Raw genomic sequence first — 27567 nt, 5'->3', positions numbered from 1 at the left:
AGACACCATGGAAATTGTACTCTTTAAGCCCTCTTTTATTGAAAGTGTCACCTTTATTGAAGATGACACCCCAAAATGAAGAGGCCCTATCCTAAGGAGGCCCTTCGATCCTATGTCACTAATAGTGTGACATGTTTTAAATGACATATTTTAAATATTTGGTTTTTTTTTAAAAAGTTTATTTATTTATTTTACAGAGAGAGAGAGAGAGAGAGAGAGAGAGAGGTGGGGCAGGGGTGGAGAGAGTCCCAAGCATGCTCTGCACTGCCAGCACAGAACCTGACATGGGGCTCGATCTCACAAACCATGAGACCTGAGCTGAAATCAAGAGTTGGTCCCTTAACCAACAGAGCCACCCAGGTGCCCCAAGCAGACAAGTTTTTTTTTTTTAACCTGATTTTATTCTTCTACTTGTAATAAGGACCTTAATAATACCTTATGTATCTGTCATTGCATGATCAGGTGCCTTTTATTTTAATGATACATTTGATACTATCTCTGTTACCTTGACACCAAATCAAAATAGAATAAATGGAACACAACAGGAAAAAAAAAGGTGGGGTGGGGAATCTGGTACTTAAGGACAGTGATCTCACCACTCTGCAAGTGTTGAATGTTTCCTGATCTGATTTTTGGCCACTTTGCCTTCTATCCCTGCCCCCCCCCAAATTTGGTATAACATGTATGCTTTACAACAATACACATACATAAATCAGGGTTGCTAAGCTCTTTGAAGATTTTTATGCAACTGCCATCTGAGAACATTGTGGACACGTGGATGACTGCTGGGTGGGCTGGGTGTAGCAGGAGTTCTGTCAGGTCAGAATGGAGGTAAGTGGGTTAAGTGATGGGATCGTTTTTTTCCTGTTTAAATTATATCTGTAATGGGCATCTGTGGGCTTGGTTGTTTAGTCCCCCTTTCTAAGTGCTCCATTTCCCTATTATGTCTTTACTGTTGGAAATAGCCATGTTAGTAGATTGTGACCTAGCACTTGGCCCTGGGTCTGAGTGAGGGGATTCCTGGTAAGCTACATGGGCCAATCATATGACCTTGCCCTGCTGTCACAGTTGACTGGTTTAGGGCTGTGTACCTGATGCCACAATCCCCTGTCTTCTATGGATTTTTTGTACTTGGGAGACAGAAATTTGGGTCAGTCTCGATGCATGTGACTATGGTTTAAGATGTCAAGTTCAGGAACTTCTTTTGCTATGTGGAGAAAGACATTATACAGAGAAAGAACAATGAGGCCAGTGTGCAAAGAAAGCTAAGTGATCAAGAGAAGGCACCTTCATGGCATCGAGTCCCTGGTTTCAGCTGTTCTGGTCCAAATCAACACCATGTATACGCTGATGAGAAGGTGTCTGGCTGGAAGGTGACAGTGATTGCACAAAAATCATGACCTGCGCCAAAGTCGGATGCCCAACTGACTGAGCCACCCAGGTGCCCCAAAAGCCAGCTTAATTCAAATCGACACATTTTTACTAAGCATGGTGTACCATAAAAGCATACAATGTGGACCTTGCCTCCTAGGAAATAAACAACTTAAGGGGCAAAGCAACACTTGTGTATATTCTGGAAAGATCCTCTCTCATTACCTTGTTTTGTTTCTTTAGACTGCTTTACCACATTTGAAATTGTTATTTTGCTAACTTGCTGACTTATTTTCCAAGGCAAGCTCCCTAAGGGCAGGGATTTTTGTCTATTTTCTTGCAGGCTCAGCATCTACAACAGCGTCTGGCACACTGGAAATGGCTTAATAAAAATTCTTTGAATGAAACGGAGAATCAGGTCGTAGGGTAAAATCATTAACTCGGGCATTGAATATTTCTGGGCCAGCCAAAAAAAATTCCAACTTGAAACACTAGGGGGCAGCCTAAGACTAGGATAGAATTTTTTTTTCCAGCTACGTCAGAGGTTCCTAACTGCTTATGTAAAGCATCACCACGGGGGTGCCTTTAGACATTCTAAAGACCCTGTGGGACCCCAAAGTAAATAGGAATCCCCAGAGTGTGGGGCTCAGGGATCAGTATTCCGGAAAGCTGCCCAGAAGATTCCGACGTGCAGCAAAGGGCAAGAACCGCAGACTGGGAGCCAAGGCGTGGGGGTCAAGGTTGGGCGGCCTTCGGCGAAGCAGCATAACGGAGACAAGCTTCAAGGACCCCTCGCCTCCACGTCACACCCTGGCCGTGCTGCGTGGTGCCTTTAATTAACAATGGCGGGGATAGGCCAGTCCTGCGGGTAGCTACACTCCTGGCGCTACTGATCGAGTGGGAAGCTCCGCCAATGAGAGAGTCGCAGGCGCCCGGAGCCCACCCCGCTCCGCAGAAAGCCCCCGCCCCTGGCAGCAAGGCCCCGCCCCCGGGCTGCAAGGTCCCGCCCTCGGGCGGCAGCCCCCGCGAGGGCGCGGTCGTAGGGAGTGAGGTCTAGGCTCGCGCTCGCGCTCGCGCACTCTTTACTGTCAACCTCCCTCCGTCAGCTGTCTCGCGTGGCCCGGGCCTGTGGTCGCGCGCGCGGCCTCAGGGCGAGATGAGGCGGGCGGCGTTGCGGTAAGTAGCGGGGGTCCGGCGTGGCGCCTTCCGGGGGGGCTTCCCGCTGCCAGCGGGCCTGGGCGGTAGGAACCGCGAGAGTGATGCAATGGTTCGGCGGGAGAAAGCGGGGCCGGGTGAGAAGGGGCGCCCGCCTTCCGCTACGGCGCCTGGACCGGTGCCCTCTGGCCCCGCGTGATGCCCCGCGACCTCCACCTTCTGGAGCGAGGTTTGCTATTAAAAGCAAAGCGGCACTTTAAGGGAGGAAGTTGGGTGTTCCCTGAAATTCCTTTCTCTTTGCTCATCAGGGGTGTGGTTGGGGGGTAGCCCCTTCTCAGCTGGCGTTTAGCATTCCACCGTACAGCCCTTAGCCCTCCTTTGGAGCGCACTTTTAGGGTTAAGTGCTTGACCCACTTGGACTCCGGGTTAAGTGTGTTGTAATATGGGGAGAGATTGCGGGGCACCTGTTGGGCTGCCCCGACCTCAGTCTGGACTGTGTGCTTAGGACCTTTGGTGCTGATTTGAACTTTACCTTTAATGGGCGCAAGGCCCTGTAAGGCGAGGTGGGGGTTGATTAGGTTACTTGGACAAGGAGGATGCCTTTTTCTGTGTGTCACCTGCCAGCTTGCCCAGTTAAAGGCCTCAGGACTTAGACTGTAGGACGAATCTGGCTCCCCCCTCAGCCCTTTTCACCTGAGCACTCCAGCTGTCTCCAGCATCTTTCTGCCTGGCTGGGCTCCCAGGGGCCTCACCCTTGTTAACAGCTTCTGGAATCATCACGCTACAGGTGCACCCTCTCTCCTAGTGTGACCCATACTGGTTCTGAATGACAGTGCTCTCCGTCATTTGTCCTGGGGGTCCTGGATCTCTCTCACTATCCCTGTGGATCTTGCTATCAGTTGAAAAAAGGTTCTCTGTCTCTCTGTTGTGTACAGCACTTAAAAAATAAAAGCTTTGTTAACACTATTTAGACAGATTGAAAGTCATTACCGGAAGGGCTACAGTTGACTTTAGCTTACATTGGACATGATGTGAAGGGCCTTCTACAAAGCTCCATCATCTTGCCATGAGCCTTTTCCCAGGAGAGCTTTCTCGATTTCCTCTCCCCCAATTTGGAAGTCTCTTTGTGCTAACAACTCCTATAAACCTGCCTTTCTTTCTTGTGAGTCCTGTTGAATCTTCAGTAAGTACTCTGTTAGTTGTTTAGTGAGAGAGAGAGAGTTCATAAATGAATACAGACTGTTCAAGATGATTAGGTTATTTGACCAGTGGGCAGTCTTTGTAGCTTATTTTTTGAGACTCACAAGAGAGTCGCTGAATTTGTTCAGTTTCTAAATTGAGGCATTTCCACGGAGTGGAGGGCCTATGAATGGCATTGCCTCTTATTGTACTGAAAACTCTTCCCAAACACCCACCTTAAGCTTGGGACCCAGAACAGACCTAAGACTCTTCTTTTCACACCTTAGGTGACTTCAGTGACATCTTAGGCAAGCCATGAAGAGATCGGGCCCGAGTCCCAAAGCCTCTTGCCAGTTTCTTCTAAAGGCCTAGGGATTTTGATGTAAACCTCCCTAGGTCAAATCAGGGAATAAGCCAGTAACCCCGAGCTTCTGAGGGGTTGGGTAGTGATTAAACCACTCTTCCTTTCCCTCCATTTCAGCGCTGTGTATGTAAAAGGGAAGTAGCCTGAGATTATGAAGAGAGCAGCTTGCCTGCAGATGCGTTTGTGTGTGCATGTGTGAACCTCTTTATCCTTACGACATTCCCTTAGGATAGGTTCTGTAATTACCCCATTTTACAGATGAAGGAGCTTTTGGGGGGGGGTAGCAGAGTTACTCCTCACTTGTCCTGGCCTGAGGAAGTAAGAATTTACTAATAACTTGAACTAGAATGAGTAACAGTGTCTGGAGTTCTTGACCTTGTCAGTGCCTTGCCTTCTTCAGCCATGCAGATTACTTTGTCAATTTCTGATATTATAGTGTGGTATCCATGATATGATAGTGGTTAGGAGTCAACACTTAAGAAACAGTGAACCAAGACCAACTTAAACAACTTGTTTTGGCAGATTAGGTTAGGCATAATTGCGTAAATAGTTTTTGTTTTGTTTGGGGATTAGGAAATTTCTGCCCACAATAAATACTCTCTGTGAGTTTGGAAAGGGTTAATTCTGTTTTCAAAGGTTACTAATTTATAATTGGATTTAGCTTATTTATTGATGAAAAACGGTGTGTTAATAAAGAACAAAATAAATTTTCATAATTAATTTACTCAGTTGTTTACCAAATTGATCCGGGGCTTCTGAAGCTAATAAAAAACCAAGAATAAATCCATTAAACCTGGTTGATATCTTTTATTTATTTTGTAGATTGTTAGTTAGTTGGTCTCTTCTCTCATGAACCGTTTACTCTAGTTAGGTGATTTACGGGGTAGCCTCATATGCAAATATACAGACCCTGAAGAAACAAGTACAGATCCTTACAAGAAAGTATATACTAAGGGCGTGGATTGGCTAAGTGTTCTGGGAGGAGGGGCTGGTTTTGCCGAGATGCCATGAAACCTACTCTAGTGTTTTTTATCTTGTTTTGTAGGCTTTGTACCTTGAACAAGGGGCTGCGTGCTCCTGTCAGAGGACTCGCTCAAGGATCCCAAGATCCCAAGAAAAAGAGTGTCCTCCGCATGCATGAAGGCAAGCATGGGTGTTTATGTTTTAGGTCCACATGGTGAAAAACCCTGTCTTATTTGGGAGGCATACAGATCCATAGTTTAGGGGGAATGAGATGTACGAAACATAGATTTTTCCATAAACTTCTCATTTATAAAGTGGCCAGAATAGCTTTGGGTAGAGACCACATTTGGAATTTGAGCTTTGGTTCCTAGGAGCCTGGGAGACAGAGCCCTTTTAATTAAATGGTTTCTACTTTCTGTGTGTCGGTACTGAAGGGGAAAACAGAAAAAAGAGACCTGCTGTGTAGGTAAGAGATGGGCCCTTCAGTTGTAGCAACTCAGTGCTCCTGATCTATAGTATTGTTAGAGGGATAGTTAATCCATGCTCATTTGAAGTTAATTTCAATTACTAGTCTGATATGCTAACTCTGGATGTCTATATCAGTTCAGGAGTATTCATTCTGAACAAAATTGTGGCTTCTTTCGAAAGTACAAATGATATATATATATACACATACACACACACGCATATACATACACATATATACATACATATAATTAAAATTTCATTAAAAAATTTTTATGTTTGTTTATTTTGAAAGAGAGAGGGAGACAGAGTGTGAGTCGAGGAAGGGCTGAGAGAGAGGGAGACACAGATTCGGAAGCAGGCTCCAGGCTCTGAGCTGTCAGCACAGAGCCTGATGCTGGGCTCCAATTCACGAACCATAAAATCATGACCTGAGGCAAAGTCGGATGCTGAACTGACTGAGCCACCCAGGTGCCCCATATATTTAATTAAAATTTCTACTTCTTGGCCCTCAGTTCCCCCTTTCTTCATATGCTGACTAAACTAGTAATAATCATTTTATGTCAGCGTGCATCAGTAGTCTGTGTACTGCTTGGTATACTTCCTGTCCATCCTTTTAGTCCAGGAACTCAGGAAGGAAGAAAGTCAGAAATAAGACAAATTTACTAGTGGTTACAGGCACACCTTGGAGATATTGCAGGTTTGGTTCCAGTCCCCTGAAATAAAGTGAATATCACAATAAAGTGAGTGAAATCAATTTTTTTTGTTTCCCTGTGCATTTAAAAGTTAGGCTTATACCACACCGTAGTCTATTAAGTGTGCAACAGGACTGTGTCTAAAAACACAGTGTCCATATGCAAACAGTTAAAATAGTACCACCAAAGCTCACTGATCACAGATCATCATAACAAATATAAAAATAATGAAAAAGTTTGAAATATCAGAAGAATTACCAAAATGTGGCACAGAGATATGAAGTGAGCAAATGCTGTCGGAAAAATGGCAGTGACACAGGGTGGCCGCATCCCTCCGCTTTGTACAAAACACACTATTCCTGAAGCACAATGAAGTGAAGTACAATAAAATGAGGTGTGCCCACATATTCTGCAATTCACTCTGACTTACTTGTAGTTAGAGTTTGTACCAAATTTATGGTGTATAACAATTGTTTGATAGAAAAATCAGCTATTTTTTCATTAAAGTTTAAGTGCATGTTATCTACCCATATTTGGTTTTGATCAGTTTAGCCTTTGAAGGACCAAGTATTGCTACAGTTAATTTCCTGTAACAGGAATATAAGTTTTTAAGCCCTGTATAAATGCTAGGGAAAAAAAAACCACATGAAGTCAGCACGTGAAAACCTATAGATTTATTTTTTAGTCTGGAATTTCTACTACTCATTTAATTTATTTTCCTTTTATCCATATAGCATGTTCACCTATACATGTGAATCACGGTGTGTGGTAATTAGTATCGACTTTTTCTTTAAGTGCTTAAATTTCTTTGCGTTAATCCATTCTTGCACTTTTTGAACATTAACATTAAATTATGTTTTTTGCTTTTCATTGATTTACGTCTTTGCTTTATTTTTGTGGCTTAAACTTTTCTAACAGTTAGGATGCATAAATATATGAAAGATCAGTTAGAATGAGACTCCGATTTGAGGATCAGTGTTAGTCCCTGCACTAATCAGTCTGTTCTACTACTGCCTATATGAAGCGAGGTGAGGATTTTGGTCATAATGTCTCCATCATAAAGGGTCTCCTACTGACACTGATACTGTCCCGCCTGATGAATAATTAGAGTTACCCTGTTTTGCTTGTTTATGTAAATCCCAATGATTGGCACAGACTATTCTCTTTTGCACGAAGGAGACAATAGTTTCAAATTTTTAGGAAGCACAGGCTTGAAGCCTTCCCTGAGCTGTTTGTTGTGGCATTAAATGGAAATTATTTGATCTTCAAAGCTTTTGAGTGCATGGATGGCTTTTCATAGTTCTTGAGCTCATACCCATAATCCAGTTCTAGTATATCTTTGTTTCCTGGAATGACCTCTTTATTTTTGTTTCAGTTCGAGATAAGTTGCGGGAGATAGTAGGAGTCTCCACAAACTGGAGGTAAGCACTCCTGTGCTCATTCATCCTTTCACCCCTAAAGTGGTGTGTGTGCTAGGCTGGATTTAGGCTCAGCTCATGGTCTCATTGTAGGGCTCGAGGGGGCCCTGTGTTCGGCAGTGGGTTGAGAGGTGTTTTTCACTTGGGGGGCAGACCAGCATTCCAACATCCTCATCATTTGATGCATTCTTCTCATAAAATAAAGTGATTTGCCCGTAGTCTACATTTTTCAAAGTGCATTCAGGTATATTACCTCACTGATTCCCTACAGAACTTGTGACGTGCTTACGGCGGAGGTTCCTATCCCTTTTTTACATATGATGAAACCGAGACTCAGAGAGACAATGAATGGATGAAGGATCAGGGTTTGGGGATTAAACCCAAGTTTCTTGGTTTTTCTGTTTTATGCAACGTGACTTGTTTATTGCTTCTTGTCATTTCACAGTTAACCTGATCTCTCAGTATTTCCCTGCTATTACATAGTATAATATCCCTCTTGGCTCACAGAGTTTTGATTCTAAAATGAGGTAAAAAGAAAAAGCAATCACTAGACATACAAAAATCTATTGGTGGTATAGAAATTATCTAACGACTTCTTTTTTAGCTATTTATATGAAAAATTTCAATGTATTGAAAAGTAGAAAAAAATGAATACTTCTGTCCCTGCTCTCTTGATTGGATACTTAGCATTTTCTGGATTTTCCAATATACATATATTGGCTAAATTATAATTCACTTATTCGTATAAGTGAATTACAGGACCATGACACTCCAGCATACATCTCCAATAAATAAATATGTTGTCTCGTGTAAGAAAATCTGCAGTTGTGTATCTCCGACAAACGAGATATTCTCTTACTTGATGATATTTACAGTACCGTATATTACTGATCCATATAGAATTTCTCAACTGCTCCCACAATGTCTTTTATAGCCTTAAAGAAATATCAAGATCTAATAAAGGATTGTAAATTGCATTAATGGTTACGACTCTTTGGTTGCTCTTAGTCTAGAATGGTAGACAGTTATTCTTCTTTTTGTTTTTTGTCTACGAGTTTGACTTTAAAGTTTTTTTAATGTTTATTTATTTTTGAGAGACGGAGAAATGGAGTGTGAGCAGGGAAGGGACAGAGAGAGAGTAGGATACACAGACTCTGAAGCAGGCTCTGGGCTCTGAGCTGTCCACACAGAGACCACGCCACAGGGCTCGAACCCACAAACCGTGAGATCATGACGTGAGCTGAAATCAGGTACTTAACCTGACTGAGCCCCCCAGGTGTCCCTATGAGCTTGACTTTAAAGAGGCTAAGCCATTTGTTGTGTAGAATGTTCCATGCTCAGGATTTCCCTGGTGCCATTTAACTTGTTTCTTTATCTCCTGTATTTTTGGTAGGCTAAACCTTTCTGTCAATACTACTTCCTAAGTGAAGCTTAGAAAGACTTAAAAAAATTTTTTTTAATGTTTATTTATTATTGAGATAATAGAAAGAGACAGCGCATGATCATGGGAGGGGCAGAGAGAGGGGGAGACACAGAATCGAAAGAAGGCTCCAGGCTCTGAGCTGTAAGCACAGAGCCCAATGTGGGGCTCGAACCCACGAACCATGAGATCATGACCTGAGCCCAAGTCAAACGCTCAACCAACTGAGCCACCCAGGTGCCCCAAAAGACATCTTAATTAATGATGTTGTCAGCATTTTAGTTTCCTATCCCCTTGTCTCTTTCTCTTCTTTTCCACGTTAATAATTTTTTTGTGTTCCCTTCCCATCTCCTTTTCATGTTCTTTTCCCCTTTACCTTTTGCTCTGCCTTTCATACTTCTCTTAGATATACTCCATTTTTTTCCTCTGTCTTTCTTTCCTGAAATTGAAGGCAGAAGGGGAGAGAGAGAGAGAGAGAGAGAGAGAGAGAGAGAGAGAGAGAGAGAGAGAGAGAGAGAGAGAGAGAGAGAGAGAGAGAAAGAGAAAGTGAGTTGGGGGCACCGAGAATGTGAGAATTGTCAAGGTGAGAAATGAGAGTATGTGGTTCAGTGGCCACTTTGTTGTTTAGCCCATATATGTATTTGTCCCCGTCACTGTATTTTTAATTTGATTTGAAATATTCTTTTTTTTAATATACTTTTTGATGAGGTTTGTTTGGGTATATTTCTATCACTTACAAGTATGGTTTTTTTTTTTTTTAATCTACAAGCCCAGGACATTTTAACAAAGTTTTTAATTTCATTGAGTGCCAGGTGGGGAGAGAGAGAAGGAAGAGAAGGTGAGCAGGTCCAGACCTTCTTTCTCCTCCTCTGATAGGGTCTGACCAGCCTGAATGTCACTGGCATGGGGACCGCACTGCCCCTGTGTTTCATGAAGTTTGCCTCCTTTCTTCTCAGAGACCATGTGAAAGCAATGGAGGAAAGAAAATTACTTCAGAGTCTTTTGGCTCAGTCACAGGAAGGACTGCCCCCCAGGAGAATGAAGGACAGTTACATCGAGGTTCTCTTGCCTTTGGGTAGTCAGCCTGAATTACGAGAGAAATACTTGACTGTTCAAAACACCATCAGGTAACATGGCACTCTTTTTGTTTATGCCATTTATTTGTTTTTATTTTATTTTCTTTCATCACTACAGCTTTGAGATGTAAGTCACACACCATACTATGCACCTATGTAAAGTGTGCAATTGTGTGGTTTTAGTGTATTCGCCGAGTTGTGCGGCCATCACCGCAATCAATTTTAGAACCTTTCATCCACCCAAACTATGTTATTCATTTTGAAGGGGTGATCATCATGGTTTTCATTTAATCACAGTTTTCTTTGCTTCACAGATTTGGCAGGATTCTTGAGGACCTTGACAGCCTAGGAGGTACCGGTATTATTTTAGTATTTCTAAATAGATAGTTATAGCTACACATGGAATCCTTTGGCTGGAAAGGGCCTTTTTAATTCTTTAACTTACCCAGATGAGGAAATTCTAAAAGAACAGTAAAAGAAGGGCAACTATTACCTCTGCATTTTTGTAATTTTTTTCCTGAAAATGTCGATTCCTGCTGAGCAGTTATAGTCTGATTAAGTCTTCTTTCTAATAACTTTCCAAAAAGTCTTAAGTTTTGGGAAAAGTTGTTAGTACAGTTCAAAGAATTGTTATCCTTGGAATCATGTGAGAGAACAGTATTTCCTACAAACCAGGACGTTGTCCTACATAACCACAATACAACCGTCAACCTGGGGAAGTTAACCCTGATTCATTACACTGCTTGATCCTAGGACCCCACTCCGCCTTCGCCAGCGGTCCTCGGTAGCAGGAGGGATACAGTTCTGAGTCACATGTTGCATTTAGTTGTGTCAGGAATAGCTCCTCAGTATTTCTCTGGCTTTCATGACCTTGATACTTTGGAAGGTTTTAGGCCAGTTCTTTTGTAGAGTTTCTTTCAATTTGGGTTTATTTTCTGCTTCCCCAAGATGAGATTTGAGACCTGCACTTCTGGCAGGAACCCCACAGAAGGGATGATGTGTTCTTATTGCGTCTCATCAACTGGTGCATCGTTCTTATTTGTCCCATTACTGGGACGTTACCTTGGATTCTCCGATGAAGGCGGTGTCTGTCACAGTTCTTCACTGTAAAGTTACTCTTTTCCCCTTTGTAATTAATAAGTACCTTCCAGGCAGATAATCTCAGATCTTATAAATGTTCCATCCCTCCTCAGACTTTCAATTTTATTATTTTAAAATCAGTCTGGACCTAAGGATTCCTATTTTATTGAATGGAATGTAACATGTCGCTGTTTGTTGTCTCTTGTGGTCTTCAAACTGTGCCGGGACTGTCCCAGTCCATTCCAGCTGACTTCTGTGTTTTTTTCATGTGTCCCTGTCATTCTTCGAGTCCTTCTTTACTTTCTGGCACAGTAAGACCTCCTGGGCTCATTTGTACTTTCCTGCCTCAGTCCTGGAATCAGCCAAATCTCCAGGGAGCTCTGGTTCTTTTTGATGGGGGAATGGTAATTAGAAACCAAGATATGGGTACTGGGAATGGTCAGTGCTGCTGGAATGTCACTGCTCCCAGGCCCTTTCAGTGGACCAGCTGGAGAATGTATGCACATGAACATACTTTTATATCAGTCTGTCTATCCATCTGTGAAAACCATGGGTTCACACTGGCAGTTCCAGTTCTGCACCACAGTTTTATTCATTTCCCCCTTTTCATATATGTAATTCCCTTTTCCAGCTGGCTCCATTATCCTAAATCTGTTTACTTATTTGGTAATTTTCCCCTGTATGTAGTCATTTCAGATCTCTGCCACCCCTCGCCTCTCACGGAAGCTTCCCTCACCCCACTGGTATTCATACTGGGTCCCATTCCGCTGCGGCCCCCTCTGCACTGTGCTCCAGCCGCAGCGTCCTGGGCCTCCTCTCTTTGTGTCCTCCGACCCCGTTTGGGCTTTAGCACCCTACTCTGGCTGCCCTGCTTGCTCTTACTAATGACTTTTGGACTGAACTGTCGGGAAAGGGTTTAAAGAAAGGGTCTAATGACTTCTACAATATAGAAAGAAGTCTGTTGTTAGGCTTATACTTAGCTGCGTGTTTCTTCAGAGTAAATAAACTTGGTAAAACATTCTTATTGGCATTTTAAAAATACTACACACACACACACACACACACACACTGTTACACACTGTCTTGTGTTGGTTTTCTTAGGTGTCCCTAAATCCACAAACACCCCTGTCATTACCCTGTTTTTTCCTCATTGTCTCCGGTTGATGGCCATTCCTTTCACCTCTTCACTTGATTCTGTTCCTTCAAGTTCTTAAGGGAACTTGCCTTATCTCCTGTGGTTTCTCTTTCATATTGCAAGCCGTTCCTCAGCTTCACCTCTCCCTCAACTTCTAAACGTGTGCAAGGCTCTTCCATCTTGTAGTGGAAAGGAGGTAAAGTCCCCTTCCCTTACAACACTGTCAAACTCTTTCTCCCGCACTTCAGAGCTAACTTCGTGAAAGAGTTTGGGGAAAGTCATTTGCTCTTATTGCCTCTGCATCTTGACTTCCTGTTTATTTCTCGTTCTCACACGTTCTGGCTTCTGCTTCTCAGTGCTCTTGAATTGCTCTTGCTGAGCTCTGCATTTACTCCCTAATTTCATGATCTAATGGGTGCTTTTCAAGGTTTGCCTGACCCCTTTGTGGCTCCTAATGTTGTTGAAGTCAAACTTGGGCTTTGGTGATGTTTCCTTCTGCCTCTGGCTCTTCCTTCCCAGTCTCCTTTGTAGGTTCTTTTTTCCCTAGTGATCTTTTGAATGTTAGTTATCCCCAGGGTTTTGTCCTCTCTCCTTTTTTGCTTATCTGTACACTCACTATAAATAATCTCCCAGAGCTTCCCTTGTGATTGGTCTGTGGAAGACTTAGGAAGCTTCTCTTCCTGCCCTGCTTTTATGAGTTCCAGGTCAGTTTGCCTTCTTGCCTACTGGACATCTCCAGTTGGATATGCCCTAAACTTCTCATATTTAACATGTTGAAAATAGTCCATTCTGCTCTTCCTGTATTTTGTTTTTCAGTGAATGGTGTACCATCTTCAGTCAGGCAAGTTAGAGACCTGAGAATATTAAAATATTGAAGAGATTATTAAAATATTCTCTTCACTTCCATTGATACTGCCATTGGTGAGCCACATATGATTTATTCTTTGGGTACCACAGAGGCTTTTAAATGAACTTTCTTGCCTTTAGCTTCTCATTCTCCCAGTGCATCCGTTAGCAGGTGCATGGTTGTATTTATGGTCACCTAACAGGTATTTATTGGGTGCAGACCCATGTCCCGAGGGCTGAAGATACAAATGTGAATGAATCATGAGAGAAGCAGGGAGGCCACTAAACACAGGTATACAGATCGCCACAGGTGGTGTAGGAGTCAAGGGTGTTGTGAGGAAGGAGGAATAACTTTAAGTGAAATAACTGCTTCATGATTAGGAAAGAGTCAGAGAGAAAATAGGTAGCTGAGTGCTTGTGATTTCTCTTTTCTGGAAATGTTTGATGCTGTTGGACCCATGTGCTGGGTTCTTTTTCCAATTGAGGCACTCTGTCTCTTTGGTGATGGGCCCCCTGGTGGGCTTGGGCTTTGGGCTTTGGCTTCTTCAGCAATTCTAAAATTGAGTGGGCAGTCAGATTAGAGGATCCCCAAATTTCTACAGTGTGTAGAAGTCTTTGGACCTAAAATAAGGCTGCTAGTGTGATATGGTGGGTTGGGTCTTCCAAATGTGATAAGACTTTTTACGGATTTCAGGGATTCAGTTGTAAATGTTGAGCAATAATCTTGCTTTTCCTTTATTTGGTTCCTTCTTTTTTCTTACAGTTCTTATTTGCTACATGCACACCAAGATTAATTCAGCTAAGATGTCTCCTTTGTCTATAGTTACAGCCCTGGTGGACAAGATTGGTAAGCAATGTTAGTTTCTGTGGATACTTAGAATTCTTAGTAATCACAAGAGATTATTGAAATTAGAGGAAATATTTTCCTTTTATGGGAGAATTTTTATGTATATATGTATTTGAAAATGTCTCAAATGATGTATACCAAAATATATATTTATTAAAATTATCTTTGGGGTGCTTGGATGGCTCAGTTGGTTGAGCATCTGACTTCAGCTTAGTTCATGATCTCATGGTTCATGAGTTCGAGCTCCACGTTGGACTCTGTGCTGACAGCTCAGAGCCTGGAGCCTGCTTCGGATTCTGTGTGTGTCTCTCTCGCTTTGCCCCTCCCCAGCTTGTGCTCTGTCTCTCTCTGTCTCTCAAAAATAAACAGTAAAAAAAATTAAATTAAATGGTATTCGAGTGGAAGGGTTTTGCATAATTCCAGTTTTTTTAAGTTTTAAAAACTTTTATTTATTTTTAAGAGAGTGGAAGTGGGGAAAGGGCAAAGAGACCGAGAGGGAGACAGAGGATGCAGAGCAAGCTCTGTGCTGACAGTAGAGACCCCATTGTGGGGCCCAAACCCACCAGTTGCAACACCATGACTTGAGCTGTAGTCAGATGCTTAACCCACTGAGCCACCTACACGCCCCTCCTGTTTTATTTATTTTGTTTTATTTTTAAATTTATTTTTGAGGGGAGCCTGGGTGGCTCAGTTGGTTGAGCGTCCAGCTTTGGCTCAGGTCATGTTCTCACCGTTCGTGAGTTCAAACCCTGTGTCAGGCTCTGTGCTGACAGCTAGCTCAGAGCCTGGAGCCTGTCTTCAGATTCTGTGTCTCCCTCTCTCTCTGATCCTCCCCTGGTCACCCTGTCTTTCTCTCTCTCAAAAATAGATAAAACATTAAAAAATTTTTTTAAAAATTTATTTTTGAGACACGGAGAGACAGAGCACAAGTGGAGCAGGGGCAGAGGAAGAGGAGACACAGAATCTGAAACAGGCTCCGGGCTCTGAGCTGGCAGCACAGAACCCAATGTGGGGCTAGAACCCACGAACTGCGAGATCATGACCTGAGCCAAATTTGGACACTTAACCGACTGAGCCACCCAGGCGCCCTCAGTTTTATTTTGTATATTCTTTGCATTATCTACATTAAAAAAATTTTTTAAATGTTTTTTTAAATTTATTTTTGAGAGAGAGAGAGAGAGAGAGAGAGAGAGAGAAACACTGTGAGCAGGGGAAGGTCAGAGAGAGAGGGAGACACAGAATCTGAAGATAGGCTCCAGGCTCTGAGCTGTCTGCACAGAGCCCGATGCAGGGCGCAAACCCAAGAACCATGAGTTTGTGACCTGAGCCAAAGCCGGACACTCAACCGACTGAGCCAGTCAGACGCCCCTCATTGTCTACATGTCAAAAACATTGTTTTTAGTTTTGAAGACTGAAAAAGAGAAAAAAGGAAATGTGGAATTTGCCAAGAATTTAAAATGAAATTTTCCCTTTGTAATACAGAAAATTTGGGGTCTGGTTTGAACTCAGACTGACTTTCTGTTTTGCAGATATGTGTAAGAGGAGCTTAAGCCCAGAACAGGACATCAAGTTCAGCGGCCACGTTAGCTGGGTTGGGAAGACATCCATGGAAGTGAAGATGCAAATGTTTCAGGTGTGTCTTCATCTAAAGGTTGCTGGCTGCAGTACAACTAGCTAGTCCTGGTGAAAGAAAAGCATATTTATTTTTGCTTTTTACTTGTGCTGTACCTATGACAGGTATGTAGCTCACCACTTCTAGAAAAACCATTGAAAGTTCATGTCATGCAGATGGTGGGTTACTAATGTCCTCCTCCTGGACAAAGATTGCTGCTTTGTTTGGTGTTTCTGTTCATTGTTTATTCCTTTCAAATCATAGATGTCTACATGTCAAGGTGCTCGTGTCTGGTTTTGCCCCAGAGAACTTCACAAAAGTCTGAGTTACGTCGGGCAAGAACTGTACCGGTCACTGTGTTAGTCTCCCCAGGCCGCTGGGACAAAGTGCCACAAACTGGGTGGCCAAAAATAACAAATTAATTATCTCACGGTTTGGCAGCCCAAAGTGCAAAATCAAGGCTTCAGCACGACCATGCTCCCCGTACAATTTGTAGGGGAGAATCCTTCTTTGCTTCTTCCCGTCTTCTCGTGGTTTGCTGACCGTCCTTGGCATTCCTTGGCTTGCAGCTTGAACACTTCAATCTCTGCCTCCATTGCCACATCCTCTTTCGTCCTTGTGTGTCTTTGTCTTTGTGTCTCTCCTCTTCTCTCTCTCTCTTTTTTTTATTAAGTAATCTCTCTGCCCAGTGTGGGGTTCAAACTCATGACCCCAGGACTGAGAGTTGGGTGCTCTTCCAACTGAGCCAGCCAGGCACCCCACTTCTTTTCTTACAAGGACGTCAGGAATACTGGATTAAGGGCCCACCCTACTCCAGTATGACTTCATCTTACCCAGTGGCTCTAAGTAAAGGTATGTTCAGTGGTACCAAGCGGTAGGACTTCATATATTTTTGGAGGACACAAGTCAGTCCTTAACAGTCAGACTAAATCTAGCCATCAGGAACAGCCGCCCTAATGAGCAGATCTCCAAGTAGCTATTATAGAGAAATGAAATTTGGCAAGGAAAAGTACCTCAGAGAGGATAATGGCACAGAAATCAGATAACTCAGAGTATGTCTCACATTTCATTGTGAAAATTTATTTAAGAATGACTCATTCTGGGGATGCTTGGGTGGCTTGCTTAAGCTTCCAGCTTCATCTCTGGTCATGATCTTGTGGTTCTTTTTATTTTTTTTTAAGCGTTTATTTATTCTTGAGACAGAGCATGAGCAGGGGAGGGGCAGGGAGAGAGGGAGACATAGAATCTGAAACAGGCTCTGAGTGGTAAGCACAGACCTGATGTGGGGCTTGAAACCCACTAACCGCACGATCATGACCTGAGCCGAAGTTGAATGCTTAACCGACTGAGCCACCCAGGCACCAAATCTTGCAGTTCTTCAGTTTGAGCCCTGCCTTGGGCTCTGCACTGACAGTGCAGAGCCTGTGTGGAATTCTCTCTCCTGCTCTCTCTGCCCTTTCCCGCTGTGCACTCTCTCTCTCAAAAAAAAAAAAAAAAAAAGAATGACTCATTCTGGTGAGCACAGCATAACATATAAACTTGTTGAATCACTGTGTTGTACACCTGAAACTAATGTGACATTGTCAACTATGCTCAAATAAAAAAATAACGAAAGAAAGGAATGACTTCTTCAGTTATGCCAGAGTATTCAATAGGCCCACTATTCAGATACCTTTTTTTCTCTTCTGGAATTATGAAGCACTTCACCCTTTGGAAAAAGTCTGAAGCTTTTTCTGCAGTAACTAAAGTTTTTGTCAGAAGTGTTAAGTAGTTTTTTATTTGGTGCTCTCTGTAAGCAGTTGGATTCTTTGACTTCCATGTTGTTGTAACTGACAGTAACACTGTTGTTAGAACAAAACATGGTAAGCTTGATGGGGATGCTGCTATGATTAGTCCACACTGCTTTTTTTAAAACTTTATTTGTTTTGAGAGGTGGGGAGTGGCAGAAAGGAGGAGGAGGGGGAGAGATAGAGGGAGGGAGCGAGAGAATGAGAATGAATATCTCAAACTGGCTCCGTGCCCAGCATGGGGCACAACCCGGGACTTGATGCAACCACCTGGGATCACGACCTGAGCCAAAGTCAAGAGTCTGACATGTAACTGAGCCACCCAGACACCCCCTGTCCTCGTTTTTCTTTAATCTACGTGGTTGATTCCTACCCTTCTTAGAGTCCTGCCATGGGAATCAAGGTAATTTGAATCTGGGCCAAATAGGTTGAAAAGAGATACAGGAGTTACTGTGAGGAGAGAGCCAATGAAAATCAATGTGAAACAAGTACAAACTTCTGTGTTAAGTTTGTATTTCTATTTGGCCATTTTGACTAATAACTCAAGGCTTGAGTGATCCTTTCTATTCTGGACAGGACACTTAGTGGCAGGTACTTTGCTTTTGCCTTAGGTACACGTACGTCCAAATCTCAACTCTGCTGCTTATTAGCCATGTGAATGTGGATAAATTACTTCCCTTCTCTGAGCTTGCGTTTTCTCACGTGTAACTTGGAAACAGTAATAGTACCATGTTTTATTGTGTGGTAAGGATGAAATGAGAAAACACCCTAACCGTAGGAATTGTTTTATACATTGCCTGTCACACAGGCACATACCACTAATCAGATGTTGGCGATAATATTAATTTATTATTAGTATGGAGGTGGTCCCAGATCTTTTCTAGACTTGACCTTCAGACTCATCTTTCTGTGCTCCTGTTTTATCTCTTCTCCTACACGTGCTCTTGCCACCTTCAGTCTCATGTGACAAACTGAGTACCTCATCTTGATCCTCCTCCATTTTCCCCTTTGCTTCCCTGCATCCAGACCTTTGTCATAGCTTTAAGTTTGCCCTTTCCTAGACAGCCTTTTGCCAAGTCTTGTAGATTCATCACCCATAGCAACCCACCAGAGGACTTTCTTCTCCTTCCTCTTGGCTCCTCTGTTTTGTTCAAGGCCTCACTGCCTCCTTTTTGAGTACCTTAACTGTCTTTTAATAGTCTGCCTGCTTCTAGTCTGTGCTCTCTCTGTTGATTGTACAGATTTTTATGAGTTTGATCTTCCAAAGGCAATCTTAAATCATATTGCTTTCCTTCTCAAAACCCTTCAGTGACCCTTATCTGTGGATTAAAGTCTGAACTCTTTTGTCTAGTTAGGATCCAAGGTGCTCTGTAAACTAGCTCCCACCTACTTTTCCAACTGTATTCTCTCTGACTTATCATTTCTATACCCTCTTAGAGCTTGCTGCTGGACATTTAAACAAATTTTTTAAATGTCTATTCATTTTTGAGGGAGGGAGGGAGAGACACGGAGAGAAAGAGAAAGAGAGGGGAGGGACAGAGAGAGGACAGAGAGAGAGGGAGACAGAATCTGAAGCAGGCTTCAGGCTCTGAGCTGTCAGCACAGAGCCCAATGTGGGTCTCAAAAGCACAAACCATGAGATCTTGACCTGCCTTGAAGTTGGATATTTAACTGACTGAGCCACCCAGGTGCCCCTCATTTTTGCCTTCCTGATGCTTGACACTAGTAGGTGTTCATTGTAATAAACCATGACTTAAGCAATGAATGAGTCGATGAGTATTGTTGCTTATTCTTTTGTCCTTGCCTGAAATCCTCATGCTCTGGCTCCACATACATATTTCACCTGTCCTTCCAGGTCACCTCATGCTCGATCCTACCTGTCCTTCCAGCTCACAGCACCTGTTCTTTCCCATGACTCCTTCGGACTCTTTCTCCCGGCACCTGCTGTTCTCCGCAGAGCTGTATAGGAACACATCTTTTCTCTTCCGCTACACTGCGCACTCCTTAACATGAACAGCTTGTGGGTGTGACTCACCTAGCCCATTGTGTCCATTTGTTTAACATTCACTTAGCAGTTGTTTATTGGGTGACTTTTCTGTGCTTGGCAGATAGCAGTGAGCTAAACAATGTTTCATTCTCTTACAGTTTACATTCTAGTAGTGCTCGATAATTTTCTGCTTCAACTCACACATCATCACTCATTGATTATCTGCTATCTGCCAGTCTTCGTGTCAAGTGCTAGGCATACAGATGTCAGTAAAAATGGTCTTTGTCCTCAAGGAGAGCGTGTTACAGTAGACCACGATGTAAATAAATGATTATGATATACAGATGGTTCCTGACTTAGGATGGCTTGACTTCAGGATTTTCGGCTTTATGATGGCGTGAAAGAGTGTTCAGTAGAAAGTGTACTTTGAACTTTGAATTTTGATCTTCTTCTGGGCTGTTGGTTTGTGGTGCTGGGCAGCGGCAGTGAGCTGCGCTTCCCCGTCACCCACGTGATCAGGTGCGTAGAAGACAGGCACTTGCAACCCTCCTGTTCCCATACGGTCATTCTGTTTTATGTTCTCTGAACAGTATTCAGTAAGTTACCTGAGATGTTCAATACATTGTTATAAACTAGGCTTTGTGTTAGATGATTTTACCCAACTGCCGGCTATTATAAGTGTTCTGAGCATGTCTGAGGTAGGCTAGGCCAAGCTGTGATGTTCTGTAGACCAAGTGTAGTAAATGCATTTTTGACTTCCATTGTTTTCAATTTATGATGGGTTTGCTGGCATGTGACCTCGCTGTATGTCGAGGAGGACCTGTAGTATATTAAGGCCACATCTCTCAACAGAGACACTACTAGCTTTGGATGTAGGAAAAATTCTTAGTTCTGCAGGACAGTCCCCTGCCCCGTGAGCTGTTTAGCTCCTTGGTTACCCTTGCCCAGCTAGTCATGTCCCTCAAGCCGTGTGACAACCAAAACCAGTTCTGCACATTTCCACGTGTTCCCTATGGCAGTGGTTTCCATCTCTATTACACTGAGGACCATTTTCAGGGGAGGACTTTGTATCCATCCTGGCGGCAGACCAAGGAGGCAATGATGACCCTGCCTGGAGGGGCGGGGAGAAGAGTCTTGAGGAAAGTGGCTGCGGAAGGCCCCGGGCTCAGGCATGGATGGGAGGAGTTCCTCAGCACGGTACATTCTGGACCTCCAAGTTATGCGGAGAGCTTAGGGAAAAGGCGCAGGTGTGAGCGGGGTGTTGGTGAGCAAGCAGAGAGGAATCTGGCTCTGCTGTGGAGAGCTTTATGTGTGGTGCCGGCAGGCTTAGAGCAGACGTGGGAAGAAGGTGAGGGGGAGGCAATCCGGGCTTGAACGGCAGCAGTGAGGAGGACCAGTGAGGATGCTTGTCCAAGACTGAGCCTAGTATGCCTTCAGCCTCTGGTAGGACTTTATGCTACAACTTCTCTGGAAGTACAGATTCCTGCAGGGCTAAGAAATACCTTAAAGCCTCAAAGGCTTGTACATTGTAAACATTTCACTCGTTCCGTGGAATGATCACAGATCCTTACCCCTTCTTGGGAGCCCCCGCACTCAGCTAAGGAAGCACACACGCATGCTGGTAGCTGGCACACTGAAGTTCCCTGTGACAGCGGCGGCAGTTCACCTGGCTGTGTGTGCCGCTGTGAGGACAGGTAGGCCTGAAGAAAGCCAGAACTTTGCACGATGCTGTACAGTTAAATGACGCTGGTGGAGAAGGTCCCTCCGTGACCCTTGCCCTTGAGTCTCAGTCACGTGTACTTCCAAAGCCTGTAGGTCATGTTCATCCCAGCCCTTCTCACATGGTGTACTGTTGGAATTTTGGAGTGTCTCTCCTTTCTCAGACCGCAGTCTTCTTGGTCATGCTCCATTCCCACTCAGAGCTGAGTTCTGGGTCTCAGCTCTGGGTCTGGCCACTCTGCAGATGGTGGTTAGTGATGCACTTGCCTTTTTCTAATTGCAGCCTTTTCCAAAGCATGTGTGTCATCTGTTAGATTGTCATAGGTCTTCCTACTAAATGCATTTCTTATATCTGTATTTTTTTTCCACTGTTCTTCAGTTACACGGCGATGAATTCTGTCCTGTTTTGGATGCAACATTTGTAATGGTGGCTCGTGATTCTGAAAATAAAGGGTAATTGCTCTTTTTTTCCTAATTTTTTATTTTGGAAAACTTCAAAAATATGCAAAACTGGAGAGAAGACTATAGTGAATTTCCATATACTCATCATTTAGACTTACAAGTTTTAACATGTTTTTGCCATATTTGTTTCATCTCTTTTTAAAAAATATATTATATTCTTTATTATATTTTATTTTTTTTAATGTTTATGTTTTTGAGAGAGAGAGAAAGATATACGGAGAGGAAGTGAGCAGGGGAGGGGCACAGAGAGAAGGGAGACACAGAATCTGAAGCAGGCTTCAGGCTCCAAACTGCCATCACAGAGCCTAATACAGGCCTCAGACTCGTGAATTATGAGATCATGACCTGAGCCGAAGTCAGAAACTTAACTGACTGAGCCCCCCAGGCACCCCCAGTGAATTCATGGGTTTTAATAGTAAACATATTTCAGTAAATTGCAGCTCTTGTTCTTGATTCTCAGAGCGGACCGTGTTGGGCAGTAGGAGCCCCTTGAAGCTGTATCGTGGAGTGAACTTTTTTCACATTTCCCCACTAGTCTTCCTGTTCTCTGGTACTGTGGGATATCTTGGGCTCACTTTACACATTTTATGCCTTGGACCTGGAATCAGCCACTTTTCTGAGGAGTTTTGGGGGTTCCTCTTAGCGAGAACTGGTATTTAGAGAGCAGACTCTGGGCATTAGAGCTGTATATTCTGGTCATTTATCATTGTTTCTAAGCCTTGTCGGTGGACAGAGCTAGGATGCGTGTTAAAAAGCAACAAATACCCGACCTCATGAGTTAGTGTCCCATCAATTCCAAGTCAGATTGAACTTTACAGATTTTAACTTATTTGGCTTTATAATTTTTTCCCCTTAAGTTGAATTCCTGGTTCCTAACAGCAGTCACCCCAAAGACATTCGAGTGGAGGAAAACTGTCGAGCTGTGGCACACAGGGGGCGGGCGCTGGGCTGGGAGGGAGTCGCACAGGACTGCTGTTGGTACAGGACAGAGTCTGAGAGCCTGTGGGACTCTAATTTGTATTAGAAACTTGAGGTTGGGGTCCTCAGTGAGAAATCTTTGCTGCTGCATGGAAAAGTGCCTTGGAAGAGTGTGTTAAGGTCAGACGGGTGTGAGTGCAGAATGCTGCCACCTACTCTTCACTTCTCCCACTGGGCTGGGCAGGTCCGTGGGTCCTAGCGGCTGGCCCTGGGTGGGGAACTCCTTTCCGGCCCTGGGAGGCAGTATTTAAACTTTCCTTCCCAGTTATTTATTTCCATTGTTGTTTCTTCAAACCTTTGGACTCTACCGCGGTGAAGCACTCCCCCTTTTCTCTCTGTTTTCTCTTTGGAGAATCATTCGGTGACCCCCAGAGAGCCCTCGCCTACAACCCACCGATTGTTGTTTTGTCTCCCTCTCTCTCTGTAAATACACACAAGGTCACACTCTCCCTGAATCATTTGAAGGGAAGTTTGAGACTGCTTCACCCCTGGATAGTCAGTGTCTGTCTCTTAATAATAAGGTTATTCTGCTACCCAACCTCGATGCTTTTATTATATCCCAGAAATTATATTATCTAATATACAATCCAAATTCACACTTTGCCATTTGTCCCTAAAATATCTTTTATAGCCCTTTCCCCTGGGTAAGGATCTGATTGAAGATCGAGCACGGCACGTAGTTACCATGTTTTTTTGTTTTTTTGTTTTAAAAAGAGTCCCCCTGCCGTTTTCTGTCTCTGAAGATGTTGACTTTTTGGGAAGCGTCCAGGACAGTTGTCCTGTAGAATGTTCTACAGCCTATTTTTGATTGTTTCTTCATTATTATAATCAGGGGAAACTTTCTGGTGAGAGGCAGTGTCTTTACAATGGGAACTTTCTAGTGTACAGATGAGTCTATAGCTGGAGGGCTCCCCAGTTCTTCCTGGGTTATTATATGAACTATTACCTAAAACAAACAGCAAAGACCTAGAAACTAGTGGGTAATTGTTCACCTTCCATTTTTACTGGGGAAAACTGTATTTATAAACCTCGTAAACTCTATTCTTTTCTTTGCTTCTCTTTAGGCCGGCGTTCGTAAACCCACTCATCCCTGAAAGCCCAGAGGAAGAAGAGCTCTTTAGACAAGGAGAATGTATATTTATTTGTTTATAATAAGATACGATCTGTAAAGCACACTAACCATCCTGCACACGAGGTTATTTACTGCTTGTACCAGCCACGTGTCTTATTCAGGCTGAGAATTTATTGAAATTAAAGATACCCTCTTTTTGGTTCCATAGTTTGAACAGTTTTCCTGATTAGACAATATTTGTTAAGTGTAATCATTTGTTTTCTCATTTTTAATAAAATGGGAAATGTATCTTAATAAAATAACTGCTGGTCAGGGCTCTAAGGATGGTCTGTAAAAATTTTTTAAAAATGTTTATTTTATTTTTGAGAGAGAGAGAGGCAGGCAGGGAGAGAGGGAGACAGCGGATCTGACGTGGGCCCCACACTGACAGCACAGAGCTGGACATAGGACTCAGAGTCACGGATCGTGAGATCATGCCCTGAACCGAAGCTGGACACTAAACCAGCCGTGCCACCCAGGCGCCCTGGATGGTCTAAGTGTGGTCTTTAAGTGGTTCACACTGAGCTGGTATAGTTTCCGTGTGAAAGCAGACAGTTGCTGGACACTTGGTATAGCCTCAGCAGCCTTCTTTGGGATATATGTACAATTTCCAGTAGGCTTTTCGACATCTGGAGACACTGCCTTTGTAGGGTCCGAGGCAGCCCAGGTCAGGAACCGCAGTGCTGCAGTGGGACCTTCCTGATCGTAGTTCCCTATTGTCCTGTGTTCCAGTGAACAAGGGGAAAAGGATCGCCTTCAGCTCTGCGTCATTACTGAAAATGGCTCCCAGTGCCGAGGAGAGGACAACCATACACGAGATGTTTCTTAGCACACTGGATCCCAAGTGAGTGAGGGTGGTGGGCTCCAGCTTGGGAGAGCATTGAAGCCCCTGCCTTCTCCAGAGCCATGTGGGCCTCTTGGTAGTTGTTTGCACTCAGCAGTAAAAACAGCATTAAGAGGGTTTACTGAGTCTCCTTTTGTACAGGACTATACGTTTTCAAAGTCGAGTTTTACCCCCTAATGCGGTGTGGATGGAGGATTCCAAACTGAAGAGCTTGGTGGTCTGCCACCCTCAGGTATGTCCGTTAACGAAAAATCTTCTAATGGGATAACTTGCTTTTGTGATTCTCATCTAAAACTTGGCTCGCCTTTAAACTGACCTCCGTTCTGTGGCATTGTGAATTCCTTTGTTCTGTATATGCGGATGGTCAGGAGCTTGCGTCTGTTAATAATTATTTTCTGTCTTATAGGAGCGGAACATTTTCAATCGGATCTTTGGCGGTTTCCTTATGAGGAAAGCCTATGAACTTGGATGGGCTGCTGCTTGTAACTTTGGGTGAGTTAGACTGAAGGTACTTTTAACTTCTGAGACGCGATTTGCAGTACCCCATTGAGATGAACCATTTTAGGCCGGTCTGGATGTCTCGGGGTATGTGCTTTGTTTTTAAATCAGTTTCACCCTGATACCACCTGCACTTGGCCTTCATTTTCAAAGGCTGTTGTTCTGACTTTGTCAGTTAGTACCTTAAAGACCTACTGAGAAAAGGTGATTATAGTGCAGAAAGGAAAAGATACGAGCAGTGACTGGTCACAGTGGCATCCCTTACCATTTCTCACTGCTATGATGATTTGCCCCTTCCCGAGGTTTATTCTGTGACCATTTACATTTTGCTTCAGCTGACAGTTAGGGGAGAAATAGACATCATCTAAGTTTTGTCGTTGATGCAAATTCTGCCTTTGTCTGTTAGTGGTTCCCGACCATTTGTAGTAGCCGTGGATGATATCATGTTTCAGAAACCCGTTGAAATTGGATCACTGCTGTTTCTTTCTTCGCAGGTAGGTGTGCAATGAGATGAAATATAATTTTTTTTTATCATTTGGACCTACAAGGGAAGTTTTTTTTTAAATTCTGAAGCCACTGTTTCTCTTATGACTGCCTTTTCTCCCCTTCCTAATGCATTTGACTAACTATCATGTCTAAATCTCTTAGGTTTGCTTTACTCAGAGCAATTACATTCAAGTCAGAGTACACAGTGAGGTGGCCTCTCTTGAGAATAAAGAGCACATGACTACCAATGTCTTTCATTTCACGTTCATGTCAGAAAAAGAAGTGCCCTTGGTTTTCCCCAAAACCTACGGAGGTAAGCAGCAAGGTCTGTTTGTCCTTAATGAGCAGAACATATAAAGAAGTTTCGCTTCTTGTAAATTGCTGTAGGAAGCATACAGATACCTCGTAGCTCCAGAGCATGTCTCTAGGAGATAGTGCTTTCGAGGGTCTGCAGCCCTGACGGCCAGGGGGCCTCCTGCTACTGTCTGAAGGGTCCATCCGGCTGTAAGCGGCCACTGGTAGTCAGAGACTGGCCCAGCCACAGGAAAGGGCAAGAGTCAAGGCCCAGTCCCTCAGGAGCCTTGCACACCCCTGGCTTGACAGGGCCTGCCTAGGGCTGGTTTGCACACTCCTCGCTGCCCTCGTGTTCCCAGGTAGTCTAGCATTCATATGATGGTTTTGTAAGGTGCCACGGGCCTCTCCATGGTTCTCTCTTTTGTGTTTCAGAGTCCATGTTGTATTTAGATGGGCAGCGGCATTTCAACTCCATGAGTGTGCCGGTGACCTTGAGAAAGAACTACCTTGTGGAGCCCTAGGAAGACCATGCATGTTCAGGACCAGCGCTCCATGGTGGCATAGTGTCCGGTGAAAGCCCGATCAAGTGTTTTGGTTTCAGTCTTTATTCTCATCCTCCGTTGAGAAGAAGAATGTACTCAACCTTTAGGGTTTTCAGCAAAGCAGAATATTAGAGTGGCTGGGTGGGGTGGAGGGAGAGGGAGTTATTAAACAATAAACACTCTCAAGACCATTTAAATTGGGAACCTATCATGTCGCCTCCTGTGTGGTAAAGAAAGGAGGGCAGAATGCCTTAATACACAGTTGGAAATGTTTCTTTTCTTATACTTATCACAAGCTATCCGTGTGTGCGGTTTCCTGCCAAGGTATTTGGAGGGCATTCCTTAAGCCTGACCTTTGCTGCAGTTCCCCTGTGTTGTCTAAATCCCATCGACCCTGCATGATTCCTCTGATTTGCCTCCCTCTCCTTCCCAGCTTTTGTTGTTAGCAGGTGGCAGATGAAAAGTCGGGGTGAAAGGAGCAAACCAAAGGTGAGGCATTTGGAAGGATATGTGGGAAGCTTTGGATGGAAAGCCGTACCTGGAGGAGGTGTTCAGCGGTGATCTGGATGAGGACACACGGCACCGTGTGTTCATTCTCTCATTTACCAGACACCTCTTCGTGCTCTGCTCGGGGCTGGCCGGGACGTATCTGATTCCACAAGCAGCACAGTCACAATAACGTCCGCGTAGGCTTGCTGGACCCTTGCCGTGTGCTGGCTCATGGAATCCTTCCACTGCCACTGGAGGTAGATTCTCTGACCTTCTCAGGTCACTCAGGAAACTGAAGCAGAGAGGTTAAGTGACCTGCTCACGATCTCACAGGTAGGAGATGGTGGCACTGGCATTCAGAGGCAGGCAGTGTGGGGCCAGGGCACGCTTGGCGGTACACGGAACTGCTTTCTGAGTCCAGGATCACAGTGCCACCTGGGAACCGAAAGGGAGTCTGGCCAGGACAGAGTTTCTTCCTTGAGGGGCTGGGAGGTTGATTGAGTCCGGAAGAGACAGCAGCCGGGCTGCATAGAAGGAAAGCGTCCTGTCTGGCAAGCTGTTTCCCACAGTGTTGCTTGCACCATCCTGAGCTTCCCTCCCCTTCGGTACAGCATTTTGCATGTTTCTCTGTGACTCGGCGGGGACCCTGGGAGTTGTGTGAATGTGTCAAGTGCAGTTAAGAGACTTACTCTCTGCTGTTGTGTAGATTATATGTTACATATTAAAACATTTAGTGCTTCTTCA

General features: G+C 43.9%; 1 protein-coding gene across 3 annotated transcripts; it reads left to right on the top strand.

The window, feature by feature from the left end:
* Nucleotides 1-2214: 2214 nt before the first annotated feature.
* On the top strand, nt 2215-27567 carry ACOT9 (acyl-CoA thioesterase 9). Of its 3 annotated transcripts, XR_003905077.1 has the most exons (17): nt 2215-2547; nt 5115-5212; nt 6927-6953; nt 7568-7613; nt 9987-10157; nt 10421-10458; nt 13931-14014; nt 15544-15647; nt 21499-21572; nt 23624-23691; nt 24403-24514; nt 24656-24746; nt 24921-25006; nt 25419-25506; nt 25661-25811; nt 26225-26823; nt 26944-27567. XR_003905077.1 is itself a non-coding variant. In XM_029930279.1 (16 exons), exons 1-16 carry the CDS (start codon nt 2528-2530, stop codon nt 26311-26313), a joined length of 1347 nt encoding a protein of 448 aa, XP_029786139.1. In that variant the 5' UTR covers nt 2215-2527; the 3' UTR covers nt 26314-27567. The 3 variants fall into 3 exon arrangements, 2 of the variants coding, with proteins under 2 accessions (XP_029786139.1, XP_029786140.1); XM_029930279.1 differs by having other exon boundaries at nt 26225-27567; XM_029930280.1 differs by lacking the exon at nt 6927-6953 and having other exon boundaries at nt 2216-2547; nt 26225-27567.

This window comes from Suricata suricatta, chromosome X, assembly GCF_006229205.1.
Source record: "Suricata suricatta isolate VVHF042 chromosome X, meerkat_22Aug2017_6uvM2_HiC, whole genome shotgun sequence".
Lineage (NCBI taxonomy): Eukaryota > Metazoa > Chordata > Mammalia > Carnivora > Herpestidae > Suricata > Suricata suricatta.
This window is presented reverse-complemented; position numbering and strand designations above follow the sequence as displayed.

Excerpts from the sequence above, each read along its gene's own strand:
- ACOT9 (XM_029930279.1), top strand. The coding sequence starts at position 2,528 with ATGAGGCGGGCGGCGTTGCG. Across the intron at positions 10,459-13,930 it reads GGACCTTGACAGCCTAGGAG|TTCTTATTTGCTACATGCAC; the intron begins GTACCGGTATTA and ends TTTTTCTTACAG. Across the intron at positions 24,747-24,920 it reads TGGTGGTCTGCCACCCTCAG|GAGCGGAACATTTTCAATCG; the intron begins GTATGTCCGTTA and ends TCTGTCTTATAG.